Consider the following 26,478-nt stretch of genomic DNA (forward strand, 5'->3'; position numbering starts at 1 on the left):
GCAGTGGAAATGGGGCTTAGGAACAAGGATGTGTCTTAGTGCACCAGGAAATGTGAAATTCTATTGGGGCTGATGATCTGGTGAGGATGAGTGGAAGGAGTTTTTTCAAAGGTTGAAAAAGCGCAACATTGCGAGAAAACGTACGTCAGGTGATTGTGACGGAGTGACGTCAACATGCGGAAGTACCTGAGGGAGAGGAAAAAACACAGATGGTCGGATGGAGCCAACATGGGCTGAATGAGCAAACAGATAAGTGGAGCCGACATACAGTAACATATAACAGTCTTTGGGGCCTACTTATTGCTTTCAGTTTATATTTTACCTGTGTCTAACTTCCTGCTATCCGTGCTACGCGTGTTAAAAATAGCATGCTACTAATATACTTATTAACACATATATGTGGCAATCATTCCACCACCATTGCCAACTTCAATGCACTGATATTTGCACTTAAATAACAAACTGGAAGGGCTCCCTGAGGGGCTAATTTCTACTTAATCCACACTGCTATTTTATGCCACCAGAGGCTATAACTGGATGCGGTCTTTGAACCGCGCCTCGAGGCGTAAAAACATTCTTAGAATGTGCCTCAGAATACAGTGTATGAACATGATAAATGCAGCCTAGCATGAGCCAAGGTATCCACATATTCACTTACTAATACATGAATAGCAACAATTTTACTTGTTTCTACTATTTAGTCAATAGACTGATACACTTTTCCACACATGTTGCAACAAGGGTTTACCTAGGGCTGATTTTGAATAATATGGTTGGAAGCAACAAAGAATTTACTTTGTAAATCATTGCTAGTAGGATGTGTATTATCACAATATACCTACTAATTAAACACAGTGTACATATATTTGTTTCAGCCAGTGCTGCTTTGAGCACAGGGGATTTTTGTATCATTGGAGCGCATTATTCTAAACACACAACCTGACTCTTTGGTTACACTGTTTTTTCTACCACCAGAGGCTACAACTGGATGTGGTTTTAGAACCACGCCTAGAGGCGTAAGAACTATTTTAGATTATGCCCTAGAATAGAGTGTGTCAATACGTTAGGTACAGCTTAGCGCTGACGAGGTAAGACGTATCCACATATATTAGTATCTCTCCGTATTAATTAGGATTTTTGTTGCACCCTAATTAAACTAGGGGATATACATTAACAGACATTACTGGGAAAAGCAAGGGAGACAATACACACTAAGGCTCACCAGCTTTATACCAGTCTATTTTTATCTTTATATCAACATGAGTCTATACTGATTAGTACGCATGGTCTATGTCCCTACCATACGCTTAGCGGATTTACACATTTTTTGAGCTATACTGCTTTACTGTATGAACTGTAGCCATCTATATTTTCTGCCATATTTTAGCTCTGGTACATCTCTGTGCCTTCAATGCATTAGGTTGGTGATATTTTTTTCACCACGCTTTATGTTTTAGTAAATTGATTTATCCCGTCTGTTGTCCTATTTAGGTATATACAGACCATAGGAGCTATATCGGATTATGAGATATTGTGCTTTATGTACAGTAACCCTGATTTGATTAGAAAGGGATCCAATATGGAATATGATGAGCTACTTTCTCGTTATTGCGTTGTTTATATTATTAGGAGCTTGAGAGCTAGTGGTTCTTAGGGACAGGTCGTGGATCTATATACCTGATGCCTCTCTCTATACTATTTTTAATACTTATTAAAAGGATCTTATTCCCCATTATCATTATACATTCTTACACAGCGAGTGCATTCCGTAGGGTACTTGTTCTGTTCTATTGCCTTAGTATGTTAACCCTACATTGCACCTCAGTGTATTTTCACTCACCTTGCTCTCTTTGGCAGATGCGGACATCTTTCCAATTTTTCCCCTATCCCTTTATTCCAATTTTTTTAAACATATTTTTCTTGGAGGGGTATGTTGTGGGGTACACAAACCCCCAAATAAGTAGGAGATGTGTCTCCAATTGATCATTGTGTTCCCATATTGGACAAAAGTTATGGATGGAGTATGAGAACGAAATGTAAACATCAATAAGGACAAAGTACAATACGAAGGGGGAAAAGTAAATTACATGTGATGTCATCACGAAAAAGGAAACCAAGCCAGGCCCTGTGAAAGTAAAAGAAATCACAGAGATGCCAACAGCAACAGACAAGAAAGTATTACAAAAACAACATACCTGGCTCAATAACACAGATGGGCGAATCCGCCCAAATCCATTTCCCGGATTTTCATTAATTTTCCCCCCCAAAATCCATTTAGTGGTATAAATTCCTCAAACAGTTTTGGTTGGTTTTAATCCGCACGGATTCATCAAAAACCGCCATTGGATACAACCCATGGTTGGATTTGCAGAATCTAGTCTGTGGATTGAGCAATACGTTGGTGGATTCTTAAAAAGAATCCACCAATGGATTGCTGAATTTGTGGATTGGTAATAATAATAAAAAATCCACAAAATGCAAATCGCCCTTTTTGAGATTGATCCACTGAAATCTGTGGACCGAATTCGCGGATCCAAATTTGCCCCCCAAAATTGCCCATCTCTACTCAATACATCCTAAAAGAATATTACAGCACGGCTCAGGCAACTACTTTGCACAGGTTAAATAGAAGTGTAACAACAAGTGGTCCACATCCCACGCATTGCCCTTGGATTCCGATATATCATGTATGCTACACTTTCTGTGCTAAACCCTTGAAATGTCCTCTTAAATCACCTTTAACAGGACTACTGTCCTGGTTCATATTTCATATATCTATAATGTTACTGACTGCAATTTTCTTCATTACTGTAACTTCACTTACACACCTTACTCTTTCCCAATTAAATTCATCTTCCTTAGTAAGCCCACACTACAGTATGTAATCATACACCCTGACTTACGCAAAGCTTTGCATTATCTACTGCACTGAATATAGGTGGCGAGTTCTGAAAAATAGCCCACTTAGCACCAATAAATCAAACTGTCATACCAGATATCATTCCTTTGCAGCCCACAGACAATTATTTCAATTTCTATTCCTTTTTTTTATCATCGTTGGCAGGTGATATTGAATTAAACCCAAGCCCTTCTTTTTCACTAACTTCGACACCATAGAGAATGTCCCTTTTAAATTCCCAAAAGGACTACTGTATCTGTCGCACATATAAATATGTGTAGCTTACTGCACAAACTATGTGAACTTAGGGCATAGTGCTTCTTGTATAAGCCTAACAGCTGTAGCTCATACTGAATGATGGCTAAGTCCAAAAACTCTTGATACACCTATTTCTATTCAAGGTTACTCCATCTTTAGGAAGGATCGGTCAAAGAGAGGAGGTGCTATTTTCTTTTGATGATTGCTTGATATTTGTGTTACTAAATAATCCTTTTTAGCACATCCTCATTTGAAAACCTAGTTGGCAAGATTTACCTCCCTTTCTCTAAGCCATCACCATTGTTGGCATTTATCGCTCCCCACCCACCCCCAAAGTACCACTACAATCCCTTTCTGATAGTTATTTCAACTTCATTTAGCTTGACCCAAAAAACTAAATCTGTGCCCAATTCAAATCACTAAATTTAACCTAACTAATTTCTCACCAAATTTAAAATCCACTCACTGTGAGAATGGATCTTATCCTCCCAAAAGAAGACAAACCACTGGTATATTGCCTGACATTTTCAGTGATCGGGAAATAGTGTATTGTGTAAGTAAACTCAAACTATTACAATCTAGCCTGGAAGTCCTGTTCGCTAGAACATTTACAAATGTTAACCTTAATTTCTTGTTGACCTTACCGACTACCCTACTTTAAAAAAAAAAACCCAGACCCTGATTTTACCCTGGACTATTTCAGTCAGACTTCCTAACAATCCTTGATATGCATGCTCCACTGCACAGAGTCCATGGGCCGCATCTTCCCTGGGTTACGTACTGTGTTATTAAGCTTTATCCTTTTAGTGATGTCATGTGGAATAGATACAAATTAACTGGCTCTACAGAAGGTCTCAAAGTTGAACATTGCAGACTAGACTTGTAAAATTACAATACTACTCAGACAAATTTTAATCAAAACACATAAAATCCTGCAAAATTCTGGAATGTTATCAATAATATTGCTGAGCCCTGTAGCGATCAGGCACCTTTCCTTATCAAAAATGATGAAGTAAATTTGTCTGATCATTCAGTAATTGCCATCACATTCAATTAATACTTTGTGGGGTGTACTACTTCCTTATTATCTAGACGGAAACGTGACCTTAATCCAGAAACCCAAACTGAGTGCACCCGAATGTTAATGTATTCCAGGGTCTGGAGGAGATTGTACAGGATATTCTAACACTACAGTAAATCTAAACAATCAATGTAGGCCTGACCAATTGCAATATAAGTTTCTAAGCCTTGGTACCGCAGACATTGCTAAACGAATTGCTTCCATAATTAACACTATTTTGTCTACTGACAAAATCCCTAAGGCTTGGAAAGCTGTTAGAGTTATCCCTGTCTTCAAAATGGCTAATAAAGACAGTGTCTCAAACTACATACTGTATCGACATCTAATCTATATCTATTATCCAAAAGCATGGAAAAAAATGTAATGCCCAACTAAGAAACTTTTATAAAAAGTCACATTTTCAAATTCAATCCGGCTTCCAACCAAATCACTCCATAGTAACGACCATCTTAAGAATTTGGCCAGTGGACTGGTGCAATATTTCTAGATTGTGCAAAGGCTTTTGATACTGTTGACCCCGATAGTATGATAAACAAGCTCTAGAACTCTGGTATTCGAGCAAATGCTTTACACTGGTTTAACGCTTACTTATTAGGAAGATCCCAATAAGTATCTATCTCGGGCTTCATCTCTAACCCCTTTGATATTACCTGTGAGGTCCCCAAGATTCTATTCTGGGGCCCTTATTTTCTTCTGTCTTAAGAAATGACCTGAACAAAATGTATTTTTTCAAAACACAAAATAAATCCTATACTGGAGCACGCTTTTAGTCAGTATAAGTAATAAAACGTAACTTCTAATGTTTTACTATGCTAAAAAACAATAACAGATACGAAGAAACCATTTTTTCTCTGTTTCAAAAGCAAACAGATCAATACTCCCTTTGTGGCGCGCTCTGTATAAAAGAAGCAAACAATGATTTAAAGCAGTATAATGTGAAATCTTATATGTTTTTTTTTTATATATAAATCAGTTATGTAGTATTAGATAATACTTACTGCATTTGTAAAAATTATTATTATTAAACTCTTAAAGCCATTTGAATGAGGTTTAAAGCATTATTTCTTTAGCAGGTTTAAGCCCACTTCCCAAGCTCTTTGCAACACTTTCCTGTTTGTGATCATTTGTTGCCAATGTTCCTAGCAGTTTGAGCTGTCAACTCTAATAGACAATGTTACCTTAGTGATATAAGAAAACATTGTAGTTGCTGAGTTGGGCGAACCACTCACGTGACCATCCTGTCGTGCCAAGAAATCAGTTTTAACTGATTTCTTGCGCAACACGCGCCCCCACGCCACATGGACGTGAACACTGCCTTAAGGCAGTCTGTTCACTCAGCGTGCGGACGCTTCCACACAGTCTGCGGTACCATGGCCCCAGCCTTGCATTGCATGAAGCAGCCATTGTGTTAGTAACACCATAAGGATTTTTATACATCTGTAATAGGAGCACCAAATGATTGCCAGCTTAGGTAAGAATGTAGAATTTAACCTTGCCACATGCTTTACATATACATGTAGCCAGGTGTTTCTCCCCTGCTCCCCTTGCCTGCGGTCCAGAAATGCATTGCGGGCAGTTGCAGTTTTGCGCACGCATGCGGTGTATGAGTTGCACATGCGCAGAGTGGACCAGAGATGAGGCGGCCATCCCTGGGCTTTGTGCATGCACAGGAGCTTAGGCAGAGCGGCGGCCATTAAGGCAAAAGGCTCTGAGTGGAACTAAAATCCCCAGAAGGCACCAGGGTTGCATAGGCCACATGCGTCCAGCAGCCAATAGGGCGTTCAGATTGCCCTGCAGGCAAGAAGATACATTTCGCACACATCAACCACGCTAGGCAGTCGGAGCCAGGACAGGGAAGGGGAAGGTAGGGTCTGAGTGTCAGTGGCGCTCAGACTAGGCCAGAGTATCCCCTTAGGTCCCAGATAGGCCCCACTCAAGTGAGCTTGTGGTTGCTTCAGGGAAGGCCCTAGATAGATTCCCCATTTACTGAGTAGTATCAAAGACACAGGAAGACACCGCGCTGTGATTGCGGCTTGTGGTCTGGGACCAGACCACCTATGTACAGAGACTCTTAAAGGTGGGACCCCCCTACCGGGGACCACCCAATGCATAGGCGGACGCCATCGTGGACGGTGACGTCGCTGCATCAGCAGATCCCTATTACTAAGTCGGCTGCACCAAGTACTGGAGTACTCGGCAGGTACCTCACAAAGTGCACCAACAAATCACGGGGTAGCGCTACTCCCTACACTCCTGGATTGGCCTCAACATTGGGGAAAAGGACATCAGGGTATTGGTGCCTAGCACCTAATGTACTTTGGGGACACTCATTGGTGGTACAGAGGTTGGGTTGTTATACTGTGTGGTACAGGGTACTATTTATGGTTCATAGTAAAGGTTGTTATTATATATACAGACGTGTCTGTGTATTACTGGTATTGTTCCTGGCGGGGCTTATCCTGCTGCATCAGAATCCCTTTCAGGTGGAGACGCTGCACCGAGGTGGACATCTGATCACCCCAGGCTTCCAGTGGCGGAGGCTTTGGCCTTCTGTGAGCCAACAAGTAGCGGCAGTACCAGTAGACTCTTTAGTAAGGGGAAAGCGGGCTACATATAGATAATACAAAATAATTTAAAAAAAATGGGGGAATGTAATATTGCTGCTTTGAGTAGAAACATTGGGTGGATCTTCAAATTATTTTCTTCAGTTTGCAAGTACTGTACATTTTAAGACTGAATTTACATGCAGTAAAATAGTGCTTCACTAGACTTTTGACTGCATTTATATTATCATATGCTAGCTGTGAATAAGATTATTTTGACAAAAATGTACAGTAACCGTTATTTCCAAAAAACACATTTCTTATTTGCAGTGAGTCATCTGCTGTATTTATACGGTAAAATAAATGTAACAAGAAATCTCGCTCAGACCTTATAAATGTTCTGTTGACATAGTTATGTTACGGGTGTCACCTATGATTTATAAAAAAAAGGTTTTGTTATTACTGAACAAAATATAGTTTGTCAAAGCACAAAGAAAGTAAATCCTATTCTGGGGCACTCCTTTAGTCAGTATAAGTCTAAGTAATACAACTTCACTTTTAATGTTTCACTATACTAAAAAACAATAACCTATCCAAAGAAACCATTTATATTATAAAAAGAAAAAATTACATGTAAAGAAAACATATTAAGCTCTATTTACTGGTGAAAGGTCGGATATAAAGATGTAGGAAGACTTACTGTCCCTGTGACTGAACCGGAATGCGGAATTACAGCAGAGCGAGCACTTTGTTCGCCCGCGGCTTGGCTACTGTCAGCCGGCATAATTATTTCTGCGGTTATTAATGTAATTGTAATTCAATATTTGTGTTTGGCAGATGGCACACTGAATATCTTAGCCTATGATACTCAAGAGCCATAAGGGAGCCGCAAATTGTAAATTAATGCCGGGGATATACACCTGATTTTGTGCGGCACCAAAAAGAATAAGTCTTGCTACACTAGGATTAATGTATTCATTTATTGCAGATACAGTAGTGTAGAGTATTGTACAGATTGTATAGTACCTTTGCCCAGGCATGCTAAGAACTTCACAGGTGTTTCAATACAAGATACAATGTAGAAATGTCTTGTATTAAACACTGTCTTTCTTCGTTTAATATGACCTTGCACTTTTCATCAAGCGTAGCAGGTTCACACTTTACTCAAATCACTTTGCATTAAGCAAATTTGTCTCTGTCTGTATTTACAGTAAGATGATACATAAATGCGAGACAAGACGGTTTTAAGCTGTTTATTTTATATATTCTGCCATTCAATACAGTACAGATAAGAAGGAAACTCTCTGAGATATATCAGTATATCGCAACAAAGTACCCATTCTATGACAACAACAAAAAAGCAGGAAGAATTCTATTCGATAAATTGTAGCCATGTCTGGCTTGGCTACTAATCTACCCTGCCTGACATGTAAATTCTGGTACGGTGCAGGCAGTGTTTGGCCCAATCCAGGGTTTTCCCCACCAGCAAGCAGCTCCCTTGAGTGACAAGGGGGGAAGCGTACTAAGGCCTGTGTTCTGTCCAATAAGGGGCTCAGACCTTGGACCCTCCCCCTTTGTACTTAAGGGACTCCAGACTCAAATTGTGGAGTTCTGTCTCTCCCATGAGAGAGACATATCCTAGAAAAGTGTGCACAGGGCTCTGGCCACCTTCTATCCCCTCCCCTAGGGGAGTGGGACTGATACCTCTGACTCTAATAGGGAGTCAGGGAAGAGCAAGAACCACCCTTGGTGCCCATGGCCGGGGGTGTGAGTCCAGGGACCATCCAGAGGTTGGAGACCCATGTAATCGTATGCTGTGTATCCTGCCTGTTGCAATAAAGACTGTTTCTGTTAAAATATACTTCTGCCTGAGCATGCAGTCTGTCTGGGGGAAGCGAGAGAGAATTCTTCCACAGGGGCTGCTTCCAGAGCTACAGGAGCCTGAGGTAGATGGAGGCGCTGACACAGTGAGGAAGAACCAACGATCACCCTTAAAGCCTGTTCTGATGTCCTCTCTACCATCGGTGGACACCTCAGTATCCTCTAAGCCAGCAGTTACCAGCACTACACACCTAGTAGAAAAATCTCCCAGAGGGTGGGTGAAACATCGCTACACAATTTAAGCATTAATGATTGCTTTATTAGTGTAGCATGCCTGGGCATCAGGGGTGGGTACTGGGCATTTTACACATGTCATGCATGGATATGTTCGATTATGGCAACTATTCAAGGAAAAAGAGATTGAATGAACCTTTCAGAACTGATCCCTCCAATCAACCCCTATTCGAATGCCTCGTCCCACCTAGTACCTGCCTCCACCCCAGTACCAGCTCTGACCGACCAACGCCGAGTACATACTGTAATCAACTTGAACAACTGTTGGCAGCACACCCCTTTAATCAACTATACAACTTCTACAACAGGTTGCTGCCACTCAATTTTTAGCCTCTGTCTGTGGATAATTAAGGTAAATGTAAGTTTACATAGAACTGACATTCCCAAATGACCCGCATATGCATTCTGTAGATGTAACTTTTTTCCCCTATATTGTGTAATCTTTGTTTCCATCCTTTTTTTGCAGGTTTGGCAGGCTGATCAACATCACCACCATCTTTGTGTAGGAAAGATATTTAGCAATAATGTCAGGTAATGTAATTCATGCATCAATTTCTTCTTTAAATAACAATCTAACAATTATTTAACATTTGAACTTGTAAAAGAGACAGCAAGAAGAAGATGTCGGTTAAAGAAGATTGTATAATTTTACAAAGTGTTTGTGTTCTCATCCTTTTTTTTTTGCAGGTTTGGCAAGCTGATCAACATTAACACCATGTTCGTGTAAGAAGCACATACAGCGATAATAAATAATGAACGGAATGTATGCAATCCATTCAATTGTCAGTAGCTGTACTGTGCATGCATTATATACAGTTCATACATACAGTTCGCACGCGCAGAAAATCAATGACATGTATATGCGTTTCAACCAGGTTTGATAGAATATACATGCTCAGAAATTCAATGACAGGCATATGTGTTTCAACCATTGAACATGCATGCACAGTTTATCAGCAATACACATTCCACACAGTGTAATGCATGCTTTTTTTTAAATGAAACTTCTATAGCGGCACCTATCACATGAGACAAATTCTGTAGCAGTAAATGGACTGCATGGTGACAGAAGTGACATCCCTGCTGGCAGAAGAAGCCATCAACGACGTCACCTTCCAACACCAGCAGTCACTGGAGAGGGAGGAAAGGAAAGCAGAGCGTGGGGGGAGGGTAGAGGAGAAACACACATACGTACAAAATCTGGCCACCGTGTCCGCAGCTCCACTGAAGGGGACAGAGCGGGGGCTGCTCCGGGCTGGGGGACTCAGACAGCGGCGTGCCTGGCCGGTGGATGCTGAACACTCCCTCCCCATACCTCCGCCTGGGGGGAGGAGAAAGGGGGCCTGGCTCTGGCCCAGGGGACTCAGACAGCGACAGCTAAGACATCCCACCCCCGTGTCTCTGTACCTCTGCCAGGGGGAGGAGAGAGGGGGCTGTCTTGGGCCGGGGGATTGAGACAGTGACAGCTCAGACTCTCCCTCCTCTTCCCCCCCTATAACTCTGGACCTCTGCCAGGTGGTGGGGGGGGGAGGGGGTGGGAGAGGGGAGGCTGGAAGAAGGCACCAGGAGCAGGATAAGTAGAATAACACACACACCACACAGAGAGATACACACACAACACACAGACACACACTGACTGACTGACTGACACACACACACACACACACACAGCTGAAACCAGCTCTTTGCACACCATCGCCCACATCTACAAAAAGTTCTAGAGTGCTGTTTGGCACTTCAGGCTCCAGTCATAAAGTCCTTTCATTGAATGAGTCAACAACCTGACATCCCTTAGGGCTTTTGTTATCCTAATGAAATTATTAGGCTTTTTGTTTATTTTATCCCAGCTGAAGCTAAGATCAACCTACGTTTAAAAGCCCCTGTCATCGGCAAGACCATGCAAGCACAACCCAGATGCCCCAACAGCAACTGAAGTTGCATCAACTTTATATTTTTGGCTGACCTCACCCCTTCAATCTTCCTTAGAAATTCTACCAACTTGTTTGTAGGTAATCTACATGCCATCTCCACTGTGCTAATCAGTCTTGTCGTTGTCCCTTTGGTTGTCGCACTTACTAGAGGCACCCAAAAGCTCTCTGCCAGCTCCTCAAAACTCAGCAACAAAAAACTGCAAGTTCCAGAACCCATCGGACCAACAAACAATTAAGATTATGCAGCACCTCCTCATTCGCCACCACTTGCTGTACAGTAAATACCAAATCCAAAAAGTAACTGACTAATTAAAAACAAAATCAAGAAATGAAACATCCCAATGGCAGGCAACGGTCAACAAAAAACTGTTCCCCGAATTCACATCCCGGTAAATGAACCTGGCAGCAAACGGAACAGACTCGATGTCCATCTTTGCAAATAATGAGCCCGGACTACAGTTCCTCACCAGCATCATTGCCTCATCAAAGGAAGTGTAAGCCATTCTGCAGATCACCTTGTCAATATTAGAATTCACTGATGCCCCTTTCGGATAAGACAGATGATGGGTGAGCCGTAATATGCTTGGTTCCTTTTTGGTTACCACCCTCAATGGTGACACTCAGCTTAGCAAATGGAGGAGCTGCAAATAGCCCTGCCATGCGACCCAAACTGACTTACTTCTTCAACTTTCTGTGAACCACGTCTCATGTTCCATTGCCAATTTGCTGAAAGGACGAAGGCTGCTGGGACACCATGAGCAACATCCATAAATCCATGTCTTTGGAACCCTCTTGGGGATTCTTCTGCATTGGCATCCGTTTCCGGAAAACCTCATCATACTTCCATCAGGCCAGACCCCCACATGTCTTAAAAGCCTCCCATACCGTTTTCTGGTATTTAAACAGCTCAGAGCACAAGCTTGGTGACTTCTCTCCCATCAGGCAAGTGAGGATGACAAATGCCTCCAGCCAATTCCCCAAAACTTCTTCGTACTTACTTCATTTTCTTCTCATCATCCTTATCATCCTCTTTCTTATGCACTCTCACCAGCAAATCCTTGTACCCTGGGAGCAACGTCCATATGTCACAGCCCAAATGTTCTCTTTTGTAGCTTCCTTAAACAGGGCATCAGGCTATTCCTTTTATGTTTCTACCAATGCCCTGATTCTCCTGCACCCCCACAGCACTTGTCGACACTGGCTGGCCTAAAAGGAACAGCCACCCTTGAACTATGGTAGCGGACCTGACCTGTGCAGACCCTCCCACTTGTACCCAAGCCCCTATTACCCAGCCCACACTAGCAACTTCCTGCTCACTCAGCCCCAAACCCCTGCGCCTAACACCCTACCCCCGTCCCCCTCCTTTTCATCTGAATGGGCAATAACTAAATGCAGTGCAGCCCAGATTTCTCCTTCTGCCCTGACAACCCTTACAGTATCCCTCCACCTCCCACTGGCTGATCAACCTGGACTGTGACCGCCACTGATTGATGGTCCCATCCAAGGACTTGTAGCCACTCCCCTCCATGTTAAGTCCCAGACCCGACCCCTGTTACCTCTAGCAACATACTGTAAACATTGTTAAGAGAATCTACATCCTCAAGCCATGACTCACCTAACCCCTCCTCTGCTGCCTCATGGTTCCCAACATACACACTAGCCAATGCATCCTTGGCCACCACATACAGTACTTGGAAAATGGGGGCCCACTATCCCTATCTCTACTCCCCTGACCCAAGGAGCCTCTAAACCAACCCTGGGGGTACTAAGGAACATAAGAAACACCCTCCTCCCCTCGAGTCCCCTCAGGCCCAGGGTCTGACCCCAACCCCTGCTCCCTTCTCACCCCCACCCTAAATTGCACCCTAATCCATTACAGTTATAATCAGCACTAACTGGACTCTTACCTCCCATGACCCTCCAACCTTGATGCAGGCCTGGAGCGGTTAGGCCTCTTTTTTTTGGGGGGGTGCTATACAGATTTTCTCCTCTCTATCTTCCTGGTAGCGCTCCACTGGGACAGATGTTCTGGAGGCCAGTTTCTCCTAGAGCCTGTAGGCCCCTCCTCTGGGTCCACAGACTTGTGCTCAGCTGAGGAACTACCTGCCCCCCCCCCTGGCACATCACATCCCACTTCACAGACACGCACCCCCCAGCATCTCACACATACACATACCCAGTATATCTCAAACACACACATGCACACACATACTCAGCATATCTCAAATAAACATACGCAGCATATTTCAAACTCACAAATACATAGATACACATACCCAGCAACACACACACACACACACACACACACACACACACACACACACACACACACACACACACACACACACACACACACACACACACCACCATCTCACAGATACCCCCCCCCCCTCCCAGCAACTAGAGACACAGTGACAGCAGCATGTACAGGATTAGCACATGTAAACCTCTTGGAAGGTTTAATAATAATATAACATGGCATGTCTCATGTACCTATCTTTCCCCGCATAGAATGGTCTGTTACGTAAGCCCTGTTAAGTTCCAGGCGGTACCAGGTTAATCTATGGGCTAATGACCCCCCTTGTTCTTACCTTGAAGATGAAGGAAAGGAGGTGTGCCTCATGGCCTATGTACAGCCCCTTGGAGGTAGTACAGTCCATGAGCCCGCCCCGTCTAGATTCTTCTGGGGGAGGATCTAAATTGAGTTGAAGTGGACTCTCCTTAGGGAGAGGGCGAAGAGAGTTCCACTCTAACGTTCCAGGAGAGAGGGTGTGGGAGAGGTGGTCCAGCACTACCCTCCGGCGGCAGAGGTTGTGCGTAGGAGAGTGGAGTTCTGCCCTGCTCTAGGAGTAGGTGTGGAAGGAGATGAGGTCTGGCTCTGATCCTGAAAGGGAGTAAGAGGGCTATGAGTCTTCCCCATTGCGGGGCTAGCATGCCGTTCTAGACCGGTTGGCCTAGAGACCATCCAGACCAGAATGCCCCAAGAGAATGGGCAAGCACCATCCAGAAGTCCTGCACTGCAGGAGACTATGCTGCTCTAAGAAGGTGAGAGAGAAAATAAAGATGCTTGTACACCTTGCGTCTGACTGGGTGTCAGTTACTGGGCAGGAGGTAGATGGACTGCAATGACAGGAGCTGATATCCTATTCTTGGGATCCTGTTATGGCTGGAGGCACTGTACCATGGTTTTGAGTAGCTAAGATATGTCCTTAAAACTTGTCCCATTGCCCATACCATCGTGCAACTCAGCTTCGTCTGACACCACAGGTAGGCTTCAGCACCACATCAGAAGCAGTAACCAGGTAGTTTCCAAGAGGAGGGGGGGGAAACAGGGTTATAATAATAAAATGTAATAATAATAATAAAATGTTAATATTTATTTTTCTTTTATTGGTTATATGAAGTACCTTGACATGCTTTCCTCAGGTGGTGACACGGAGGGTATTACTATAAGGATCACGTGAAACAGGCAGCCAATACTCCGGGAATCAATGATGTATAGTATATCACATGAGCTCAAAGTATACACTGACAGTGTGCTGCAAGTCAGTGATATCACTGCAAAGGCACCACTAAGTGACGATCGAAAGCAGGAAAAAACCCCATAACCTGCTAAACAGACACAGTCTTAGAGCTTCAGGGGTTACCTCACAACAGGAGCAAAAATTCGCTTAGAGAATCGATAGTATTAATCTTACACATTTCGTAGCCCAATGCTACTTCATCAGGGTTTTTTACTCTGAATTATACAGGAAATTATATACCCACTGGTCTTCAATGATTGGCTGGGCATAAAAATCACATCAAGCCAATCTCAATCGGACAAAAGCTAATACAACAGCTGTAGGCATAATTACCCTAAAAGGTGGAGCAAAATTATGTATAAACACATTTCTTTATTCAAATAGACATAAAAAACTAAGCAAATAGCACAGGAAGAAATGCTGTAATAAAAAACAGACTGGTTTGTTCAAAATCACAAAGACTATTGATTCTTGAGTATCAACCAATATAGTTAAAAAAAATAATAATATTCACTTATCGAGGATCTTGTTGAAAACAAAGCAAAAAGATCCCGCATGAATAATGAATTTGGACCGGACAAATAACATGAATTCCTATATTCTCTAATTTCTTAGTATAATGACCAGACGTCAATATCTTCATTTAGTCCTTGGGACATGGGAGGGGAGAGACTGTACACCCACAGCCACACAAACACATTGACACAGTCACAAACACATATATTTGTATACACACAGTCACTTATATATACAAACAGACACACTGTCATTCCCTTACTTGCCTTGTGTCTTCCTCTGTGGTCCCAGGTTCTCTCAGAAGGGAAGGGCCACTGTGATCCCACTCCCCCCCCTCTTTCACAACTGTCTGAGATTTGGGGGGGGGGGAGATTTTTCTTCAATAACTTTATTTAAAAGTTGCTGGCAAGAGTTATTAAGCAGCTCTCGTTCTGCTAAATACATTTAAATAGATGGCTGGGTAGTAGGGGGCAGCCAGTTTCACTAGGGGGCTGCTTCCCCTCCTATCTCGTTAGGAACATCACTGCTTGCAGGAGTAGGAGCAAACCAAAGCTGGAGGCCCACAAATAATTTCTCGCATTTCCCCTGCTAACTAGTCCAAACGTGTTTAGAATAAAAAGGTCAGTGAAAAATAAATATGTCATTGTAAATACACCCATTTCCAAATTACATTTTTTTCCCCCTACCAGCATGCAAATCATCTGGTACAGCTATTTTGTATTGAATTAAGCGAAGCACTTTTATCATATTTTATGGACTAGGCTACAAATAATAAAATTATATATTCTGTAAACTACTTTGAAAGGAAAAATATACATCCATTAGGGAAATATATATTTGTTTTTACTGTATAAATAATGGTATGTGTGCAATTATCCAGTATCTTTCCTGACCCAAGGATGTTAAAATTAAAGTAATCAATGGCATCAGTTCATAACCTGCAGCTGGGAGCTAATAGGTATAGAATAATAATAATGTTAAAAGCAAAGTATTATTTAATTTATTCAGCTTCTTGGGAAAATATGAATACATTGGGCCTCATGCACTAAAGTCCGACAGAAAAAATTGCCAGGGTTTTTAAATCACCATTTTTGGCAGCGTTGCTCTCACAGTATACAGAAAGCCCCGAATACCAGCGAGAGCAACATTTGCAAAAATGGTGAGTTTCCGGCGCCGAGATGAACGGCTCTCCGAAAAGGGCTGACCCGGAGAGTTCTATCTGCTGCAGAGAGAGCCGTCTTTCCCTTCACAAATCTCGCCAGAATTTAGTTTTTTAAATTGTACATTGTATTACTAGTGTAGATGAGCAGGGGGGCCCTGGAGCAGAACCGCTTTGATTTGAGGTTCGGGGATCCCCTGCTTTCCGAGATACAGGCCCCTATATGGGGTGCTGGTATCTCCAATGCATTTAAATGTCCCGGTCACGTGACGCAAGACATTTACATGCATAGGAGATACCGGCACCCCATAACGGTGCCTGCATCTCGTGAAGCAGTTGGTCCCTGGACCTGAAAACAACGCGGTTCTGCTCCGGAGGACCCCTGCTACAATACTGTGACAGGGTAAATAAAAGCCACCAGCTATATGCCTGGAAAACCTATGTCTAGTCTGCAGTGCAGCAGTGACTAGGTTAACTTCAGCTGGGAACCTCAGGACAATTAGTTGGATCCCAGCTGCCTAATCAAGGTGTGTTAAAACCCCAGGCTATAGACACATGGGTGCTGGCTGTTGAGGAGAGAGGAGTAAGCTACTGAAGCGATTACTGATACAAGGTCTGTGAGCAAAGTAGATGAATTATGAACTGTCTGTCTCCTGCATAGAAAAGGGTAGCTGCCTGATTTTTACACTGTCTGCTAAAGAGAAACTGTTTTGTTTTGTCTGCTGAAGAAAAGGACAGTTTTCTTTTTGTTTGCTGATGAAAAGCTATTTTTGTTTTTGTGTACTGTATATCTTTTAAGGCTAAATAAATAAGCCTTGTCAAGAAACCCGTGTGTGTAGTTGCATGTACCCTGCAATGAATACACTAGTAATAACATTTAAATTAAAACATATAATAAGCACCAAAACACAACCTACCCCCTGTACCCCCACATAAAACCATCTTTTATTTTTTTACACACAGATTAATATCACAGGCCGACGGGGGTACCTGGGTGGTTCCGACGGGTGTCCGCAGGCCCCACAGTGCACCCCTGGGGGTACCCACGGGTGTCTGGAGGCCTTTGGGTGGTCCTGACTAGGCTCTGTGGTGGTCCCCGTTGGCCCCACGGTGTCTGGGGGCCCTCGGGTTGTTCCCACGAGGGTCTGGGGGCCCTAGGGTAGTCCCCGCGGGTTTAATAAAACAACTCAGCAACACAACAATGAATTAATTGAACTACTAACCAACAAAACAATTACCCCTTTAGGGTGCAGATCAATACATTATTAGCCAAAGCATTTGCTTTTAATTGCTTGCTTGTATTGAGTGTGCTAGAAATCCTCCCTAGAGAGGTCAGTACGCCGCACAGCCGTAGAACAAAGCTTCAGAAAAGGCTGATCAGTGAAACATGAAACTTTAATAGAACAAGGTGCAAACGGATCCTCTTGACGTGTTTCGGCCCGTCAGGCCTTTGTCAAAAGAGTGATCCGTTTGTAAAAACATGAGGCATATATAGCCAATGCAAGTTACAACATCTGTGGTCAAGCCCCAAACAAATGGGTAACAGGTGTACATCCTGACATTGCTAATAATGGCATGTAAAGTTAAAAACTTAACTGGGGTTAAAAATGACCAATCTATATGCATGGCAAGAAAAAAACATATACAATACAATGCATGTTTAACCAAAATCACTGGTATATTGGTCATGAGAACTCAAACCATGTACATTAAAAGAAAAAAGCACAAATGTAAATAATCTTTTAATGTACATGGTTTTAGTTCTTTTAATGTACATGGTTTTAGTTCTCATGACCAATATACCAGTGATTTTGGTTAAACATGCATTGTATTGTATATGTTTTTTTCTTGCCATGCATATAGATTGGTCATTTTTAACCCCAGTTAAGTTTTTAACTGTTTGTTTGGGGCTTGACCACAGGTGTTGTAACTTGCATTGGCTATATATGCCTCATGTTTTTACAAACGGATCACTCTTTTGACAAAGGCCTGACGGGCCGAAACGCGTCAAGAGGATCCGTTTGCACCTTGTTCTATTAAAGTTTCATGTTTCACTGATCAGCCTTTTCTGAAGCTTTGTTCTACGGCTGTGCGGCGTACTGACCTCTCTAGGGAGGATTTCTAGTGTTCTGGTGCCTGCTGCCTGCACGCCGGGCTGTATATGGTGTATCTGTGTCTCCCCGCTGTATCCGGAAGTACCGGCACTGCCGCCGGTCAGGTGACCACCCACCGCGAACGAGCGGGTGCAGGGTTGGCGGCGGAAGAGAGTGCTGGCAACGTGAGAAGATCTTCCCATTATTCCAGCAAGAGACATCGCAGACAGAGGGACACACAGCATTGTTCATGCAGGAAGACAGACGGGCCACTTCATCACGTCCCCCAGTGCAACTGTAAGTTATCTCCCTTCAAGTCTTTCTCCAACTTCATTGTGCTTACAGCTAGCCAGTTGTAGAGAATTACATATATTTCAACACACACTGGGGGATAGTGGCACCCTTCAATCAGATTTATTGTTAAAACACCATTTCACAGCTGCAGCTACATTTTCTGAGCGCCTGGTGGGTTAACTGGCTGTTTACCCGTTTTCACATTTGTATTGAGTGTGATTTTTTTCTATTTGTGTTTATTTTGTGGATGTAATTGTTTGTCATTTTGCTGCCTTAGTTTCCATTTTTTTGTGCGATTGATTTTCGTTTTTAATTAATTATGTCTTGTGTTGGGTCCTGCTTTTAATTGTTGTGTTGCCGAGTTGTTTTATTAATTAATTGCTTTGTTGGTTAATGGTTCAATTAATTCATTCTTGTGTTGGTTAGTGCTTTTATTAATTGCATTTGTTGGCTAGTGTTTTTATTTAGTGAATCGGAGTGTTCAGGTGCTTGTGTATGTTTTATTATTGTGTCTTTTGGGCATTCATGTATTTTGATTAGGGTGCCCATTGAGTGCTATAGTGGCTTATCATGCCCATATTATTATATGGGTGTGATGTACCACTATGCCACTCAATGGGTACAGGGTGGGTATAGTGGGTCCGGGGTTGGTGGTTAGGCCTCCTGGGTGGGTAGCGGGGCAGGGTGGGTTACCCCTTAATTACTATAGCGGTTATTAACCGCTACGGTGATTAAGGGGTTAAGAGCCATTAGAATGTAATTTGTTATGTATTTTTTATGGCAAAGGAGGACATGGCCCTGCAGTAAGTGGACGAGGATGCCCTTCATATTGGCAGGGGTAAGTAGAACGGTTTTTATTTATTTATTTATGCTGGCTGGCTAATGTTGTGTTTAATAATAGGCAAATAATCTATTATCCATATTTGGATAATAGTTATTTTGCCCATTACTGTACTGTATATATTTTGTGGTGGGGGGGAGGTGTATTTATTTAAATATAGGCCACGTCTTTGTTTTTTTAAATACATGAATGGTACCGCAGGCCAGCGGGGACCCACGGGGACCACCCCAGGACCCCCACAGGGACCACCTGAGGGCCCCCAGACACCCATGGGAATGACCCGGGGACCTCCAGACACCCACAGGGACCACCCGTGGGACCCGGTTGGGGCCCACGGGCCCCCATGGGGACCACCTGGTGGCCCACGGAGCCTAGCAGAAACCACCCGAGTGCCTCCAGACACCAGTGAGTACCCCCTGGGGTGCACTGTGGGGCCTGTGGACACCCATCGGGACCACCTGGGGATCCTCGCAAGCCTGTGGTATTAATCGTTTGTGTAAAAAAAATGGTTTTATGGGGGGCAGAGGGGTGGGTGTTTTGTGTATTGTTGTGTATTAGATATTGTAATGTTTATTGGGGGGCTAGGAGGTGGGTAGTGGGGCTGTTGTGTGTATTTGTTTTTATTGTGGGTAGCGGGGGCGGATGAAGGGGGTAGTAGCCCCAAGGATGGGTGTTTAGGCCTACCGGGTGGGTAGTGGGAGTGGTTAACCCCTTCATTACCATAGCGGTATTAACCGCTACGGTAATGAAGGGGTTAAGTCCACCCGCTACCCACCCGAAAGGCCTAAACACCCACCAAGGGCCAAATACCACCTTCAACCACCCCCTTACCCACAATAAGCATGGTACTGGTTGTTAACCCCTTCATTGCCTTAGCGGCTTACCTAATGAAGTGGGCTGTTAATGCATTTATTCAGGCATCTGGTTCAAGCCAGGGGTCTCCGGTGCTGATATCAATAGATATCAGCTGCGGAGACCCGGGCATCAATCCGATGCAGGAAAAAGGCCTGATTTTCTCTTAGTGCCGTCTCGCTGCTGCTCGCCACCTTCTTACTAATTTTTGTGGCGAGGCGATTTGGAGAGCAAATCTCCATTCTAGAGCAGCGATAAACTGATCAGGGCTACTAGAATACAGCGAGTTTGAAAAACTGGCGATGAGCGGCCAAAAGTGGCTCATCACCGAGCGGTTGGCGTTTTTTTTTGCGGGTAAAAAATTGTGATTTTTGCACTTATTGCCAACTTATCGGGGCTTACTGAATAGCAGTAGGCTTTTTTGGCGATAAGCTGGCGATAAGGGGCTTAACGCTGCTTACAGCATGTTGCCCATTGTCTTGTCTGCTTCTATACACTAATGCACAGGGATGCAGATATTTTCTACAGCTACATTTTAGCCGTAATAGCACATGCTCCTTAGTATAATCTGCGATAGTTGCACATTTTATTTACCTTCCAAGCTCACCAAAATGTTTATAAGTGTAGATCTAGTTCAGTAATTATTCTGATTTTATTTATGTACTATATCTGGTGTAATACAATTTATTATTAGTCCCCTGGATTTATACAAATCTGTGATTTTAAGAGTTAAGTCAAATAGGTGTTCTGTACTATCATGATCTCATTATTGGGAGGTCAAAAATATGCATCTTTTTCTATTTAATCAGCAAGAAACAGTAGTTAGAGCCATGTCCTAATTCATCAAGTGATACTGTAATAATTACATAAAGCATTTTTTTAGTCAATTTAAAAACTTCTTTAGTGCATCTTAAAATAAAAGCAAATCTAAGTTTATTATGTCCCAGAAACAGATTAATTGGCAGAGTCTTCAACAATCCAATATGCAGCAAGAATGTGTTCAGATCCACAAGATGCTCATTATTGGCCAATGATTTATATTTGATGGGATTATACTGGGTTTATGGTGTGCTTGTTCCAGCTGTATCACGGCCAAACAGATACCACTGGGGATTGAACTAGTTTTAATCTCAGTTCGTTACTTGTGTTACAAGAACTCAGCTTCTCCCAGGACTTTTTACAATAATAGCTCACACAATAACACAGTTTATGTACAACATAATATTTTGTAAACCTATTTCCACATTCCCTGCTTTATTTTTTTTACAATGTTTGGAGCTGTATTAAGTAATTTTATCTTCAGAAGTAAATGTTGTGCTACAGTTAACTGTACATTTCTAATGAAAAACAAAGGATTAACAATGCATTACTGGATGTTAATGCATAATTTAAGAGGATTTGCTGTGATACTCACTGTATCACAGTTAGCTAACACTAATGACATTTTCTAACATGCTACTAATGCCTCACATGGGCCTATTCTAGTAGGTCTGAATTGTGACAACCCGCTTTTAATGTGCACTTTAGAAGCTTTGCTATTCTATAAGCTGTGCCTGCATGTCCAAACAGTGGGGAAAAGGATTTTTTAGTAGCGTTTTCATTCTAGCAGTGTCAATCCGTGTGGAATTAGAAACTCACTTTTTTTGCAAACTAGTTTTTTTCTGATGGCTCGGAGGAGGGGAGATAAGGAGAAGTTCCAACCTAGTAGTATTTCTAGTTGTATACTTGTCCCCTCAAACCTCCCTCCAAATAAATTAGGGAGAGATGCCTGTGCTGAAAAAGGAGCGCACCTGAGGTACTCTAGATTAAATCCACAGGGTTGTGGTTTCTAATCCTGCTGGGTCTATACTTTGTACATCTATCAGCATATCTCCCAGGGTACCTCATGTGTGTTCCTTTTTCAGCACAGGCATCTCCCCATAATTTATTTGGAGGGAGTGTGACAGGGCTTTTCCCTAGTTTAAAAAGGCAGCACACTTCAAGCCTGTCTGTAGCGGATGATCCCAGCAGGGAGGTGGTCAATTGCAGCTAGAATCAATTAGCCAGTCTCCACCTGGCTCATCAAGCAGGTTTAAAAGTGTGCTGCACAAACTGCAAGGGGTTCTCTAGCACAGAAGGACTGTGCTGCCAGAAGAGATCCCCAGTAAACATAACTCTCCAGCACTGGAGGACGTGTGTGCTGCCAGAGAGAGATCACAGATAACCATACCCTCTATTCCAGGATACGGTGGACCCTGATACCTGCCACAGGGTGCCCCTACCACAGACACCAACCCAGACCCATACTGATGTAAAGGCACCTGCTTTCTGGTTTCCTCTTTGAACCTTGGGGTCAGAGGTTTGGTAAGAGGCTTAGCCTCCCAGCCCTGCAGAACGGGACTCGAAAAATGTGAGTTAGCCCTTACAAAGGGATAGGCCTGTTTGATTTGTTTTGTATGCTGACATGAAGCTGTACTGTTTAAAACCTCAGGCTAAATAAAAGCCAACGTTTATTTTCCCTTGACTAAGTCTCCCTGGTTATACCTCTGCACATTTTATTTAGAAAAATGTTTTACCAGGAAGTAAAATATTGAGAGTTACCTCTCAATTTCAACTATGTACTGGGTATAGATTTATGATGACAAATACATGGTTACAAATACATAGTTACATAAGTGAACAGGGAATACATTATATACAAGACATTGCATGCACAGTTAAAGATAATATATATTATAGGCGTATGTAACAGTTACAGACCAGATTAAAATGTGAGGCAGCTTTAGTTTTGAAAGAACTTAGACTGGTGGCGGATTTGAGTCTTTGGTAGGTTGTTCCAGTTTTGGAGTGCACGGTAAGAGAAGGAGGAACGGCCGGATACTTTGCTGAACCATGGAACCATGAATAGTCTTTTGGAGTCAGATCTCAGATAAGTGCTGCATGTGGTAGGGGTGAGGAGCTTGTTCAGATAGGTGGGTAGCTTGTCCAGAAAGTATTAAAAGGCAAGACAGGAAAGATGAACTTTGCGCCTAGACTCAAGTGATGACCAATCTAGTTCTTTGAGCATTTCGCAGTGATGTGTGTTGTTGTTGCATTGGAGAACAAAACGACAAATTGAATTGTAGAGGGTATCAAGTTTGCTAAGGTGGGTTTGGGGTGTCGAGCCTGGCTGGGGGGAGAGCCTGGCTGAGGGGAGAGCCTGCCTGGGGGGAGAGCCTGCCTGGGGGGAGGGCCTGAACTCCCTGTTGTATACCTGGAACTAAGGACTATTGTTTTTGTTGCAGACATGCCATTTCCTTTCATTGCTTAATTCTCTGTGAAACTACAACCTGTTTCCCTGGTAAGGGAAATAAAGCACTTTTCATTGCAAGAAGGTGGTGTGTAAGCTCATTACTGACCATACAGTCAAGACCGCTCCATCACATATGGTGTCCGAAGTGGGAAGAGCGCCTCGTCTGTTCAGTATATAGAACACACCTGAAGTTACCAAAATGAAGATGGCAAAATTGATACAGTATCTGGTGGAAAATCAGGTCGCACAACGGGCTGAACAACTGCAACAATTACTTCTAATACTACAACAACAGGCTGCACAGCAGCAGCAACAAGCCGCACAACCGCAGCGAGAGGCTGAAAACCAGGCTGCCCAGCAACAGCAGTTTCAGATACTACAGCAACAACAGGCCGCCCAACAGCAGCGAGAGGCTGAAAACCAGGCTGCACCTCAGCAGTTTTTCTTACAGGTAACAGCTCACCAGACACAGACTGAACATCAGCTGGTACAGCAGATGGGAGCTGCAACAAATGCTGAGGCCCCAAGTCCCTCTTCCCAAAACCCGGGCACTGAAAATCAGAGACCTGCCATTAGGCTGCCGAAAATGGGACCTGATGATGAGACGGAGGACTACCTCATCACGTTTGAGCGAGTTACGGTTTTCTCATGGTGGCCTAAGGAGGACTGGATCACCCACCTGGCCCCACAGTTAATGGGAGAAGCAAAGGAAGCATATCGCGCCCTTGACAATACCAAAGCACTCGACTACGCCCAAGTCAAGGCCACAATCCTGGATCACATGGGGATAACAGAGGACACATATCGACAACGCTTCAGAGAAGAGGCCCCAGGTATGCGACCCCAAGTCCTAGCCCGACGTATATGGGACTACTGCTGGCACTTTCTAAAACCGAGGTTGTCACCATAGAGCAGTTTTTGCAGGGTTTTGCCCCTAGGCGGAAGGGAGTGTTTAGCTCATGCTCTTCTTTGTTCAGGTCATCTGGGAAGGGAGAGAACCCAAATCCACCTCATGGCACAGTTCTATTGGCCAGGAATTTATAGAGCGGTTCTGTGATTTGTGCCCCGACTGCCAGATGGTTGCCCCAAAGGGGAACACCAATGTCCCTTTGGTTCCTGTCCCAATAGTAGAGACCCCTTTTGAAAGGATAGGTGTGGATATTGTGGATCCCCTGGAAAAAAGTGCTGCAAGGTACCAGTTTATACTCGTCATAGTAGATTATACTTCAAGGTACCCAGAAGCTATTCCCAGAGAACAACATCCGCTAAGGCTGTAGCGACCAAACTAATCAAGGTCTTCATCCGAGTAAAGTTTCCTACAGATCAGGGAACACATTTTATGTCCAAGCTCATGAAAGAGGTCTGTGGTCTGTTAAAATTGAAGTTGGTATGGACTTCAGTTTATCATCCGCAAACAGATGGACTAGTCGAACGGTTTAATAAGACGCTTAAAAATATGTTAAAGAAATTTATATCCACTGAGACACGGCATTAAGATGAACTGCTTACACCTCTTCTCATTGCCATTCAGGAAGTTACCCAGTCTTCAACAGGGTTTTGAATTTTTTAGTTACTTTATGGAAGACAACCAAGAGGAATCCTGGATTTGGTAAAAGAAATGTGGGAAGAACAACTACCAAGGGTAAATAATGTAGTACAGTATGTATTAAAACTAAGAGAAAGGTTAGAAAGTCTAAGGGTATTTGCACAGGAAAATTTGCGAGAGGCCAAATAACACAAGAAAGGAATTATAATAGAGGAGCTGGCACAAGAGAATTTCAGCCAGGGGATAGGGTTTTGCTTCTGCTTCCGACTACATAGTCGAAGTTGTTGGCAAAATGGCAAGAACCCTTTGAGGTAACATGAAAAGTAGGACCCATAGACTACGAAATATTGCAGCCAGGGAAAAGAAAAACACATTTATCATATAAATCTTTTAAAGCCCTGGAAAGCTCAAGAGAGTTTGTCTCAATAGGAGAGAAAGAGTTAGACTTGGGACCACAAGTAGACCCTGGAAGGAAAAACGAGAGTGTCCAACTGGGGGAGAATCTGTCCTTGGAACAGAAAGTACAGGCACGAAAGATGGTGGAACAATTTCTCAATGTGTTCTCTCCATTGCCAGGGAAAACACATCTGATTGTACACTAAGTCGAAACGGAACCAGGTAAGAAAGAGAAACAGATTCCTGAAAAATTAAGGGGGGTAGTAGAAACAGAACTAGGAAACATGCTCAAATTGGGTGTGATAGAAAGGTCACGGAGTGAGTGGTGTAGCCCCATCATGTTAGTCCCTAAGCTGGATGGGTCTACACGGTTTTGTATATGTAGCAGGGACACCCCTGACTACAATTCTGCCCAGTGGGCTGGCAGTAAACCCTGATACCATCAGGTTGCCAGTGGTTGGCATGGGGTTTTCCCGCTGACCTTTGGTACTGCACTTGAGTGACAGCAGGGGGTGGTACATCCTGTTGTAGCTGGGACAACTGGGTGCCCGCCTTCTGGCTGTACTTAAGGCAGGACCGCCCTAAAGTTAGTTGTAGTTCCTTCCCCTCTGTAAGGAATCCACACCTCAGTTTACTGCTTACCTTGCCTCACAGACCTGTGCAGTCCTGGAACACTCCCTCTGGTATCTACTGCAGCTGTGCAACCTATCACTGCAACCTAGCCTTGTATTCACTCATTGGAGCAGTGCCTTCACACCCCTCTCTGGGGTTTGGCCCGTTGGCCTTTAAGTACTGCATCCCCACAATCCTCCCCTGCCGAGCATAGTCCTTCCTGGATGTCACAAGTGTTCTGCCACAAGCCTGAAGGCTTGGCTCTGTTGTGTACTAATCTCTCTAGTTCTATTCCCTAGTTCACGCAGAGTTCTGTTCCTGTCTCCTGTGCTGAAGCGGAGTACTCTCCTTGTTGACTTCAGCTCCCTGTTTCCTGAGACCGGCTGCTAGTGTCACGCAGCGGTCTGTTCCTGTCTCCTGTGCTGAAGCGGAGGTTTCCCCAGTGTTGTCTTCAGCTCCCTGGTTCCTGGGGCCTGCTGCTCATTCTCTAATGCAGAGGCCATGTCCTGGTTCCTGCGCTGAAGCGGAAGATTCTCTTGCCCGCTCA

At 43.4% G+C, this 26,478-nt stretch overlaps 1 protein-coding gene across 2 annotated transcripts in view; it reads right to left on the reverse strand.

The window, feature by feature from the left end:
- Positions 1–26,478, reverse strand: part of NECAB1 (N-terminal EF-hand calcium binding protein 1) — a 322,496-nt gene that overhangs the window by 153,738 nt on the left and 142,280 nt on the right. Inside the window, exon 1 of one of the 2 annotated variants that reach the window (XM_075582920.1) lies at positions 145–191. The exons of the other annotated variant lie outside the window; for it this stretch is intronic. Coding sequence (XP_075439035.1) covers positions 145–176 — 32 coding nt within the window. The 5' untranslated portion in view covers positions 177–191. Of the gene's footprint in view, positions 1–144; positions 192–26,478 lie in introns of those variants that run through there. 2 annotated transcript variants of the gene reach the window in all.

This window comes from Ascaphus truei, chromosome 2 (genome assembly GCF_040206685.1).
Source record: "Ascaphus truei isolate aAscTru1 chromosome 2, aAscTru1.hap1, whole genome shotgun sequence".
NCBI lineage: Eukaryota > Metazoa > Chordata > Amphibia > Anura > Ascaphidae > Ascaphus > Ascaphus truei.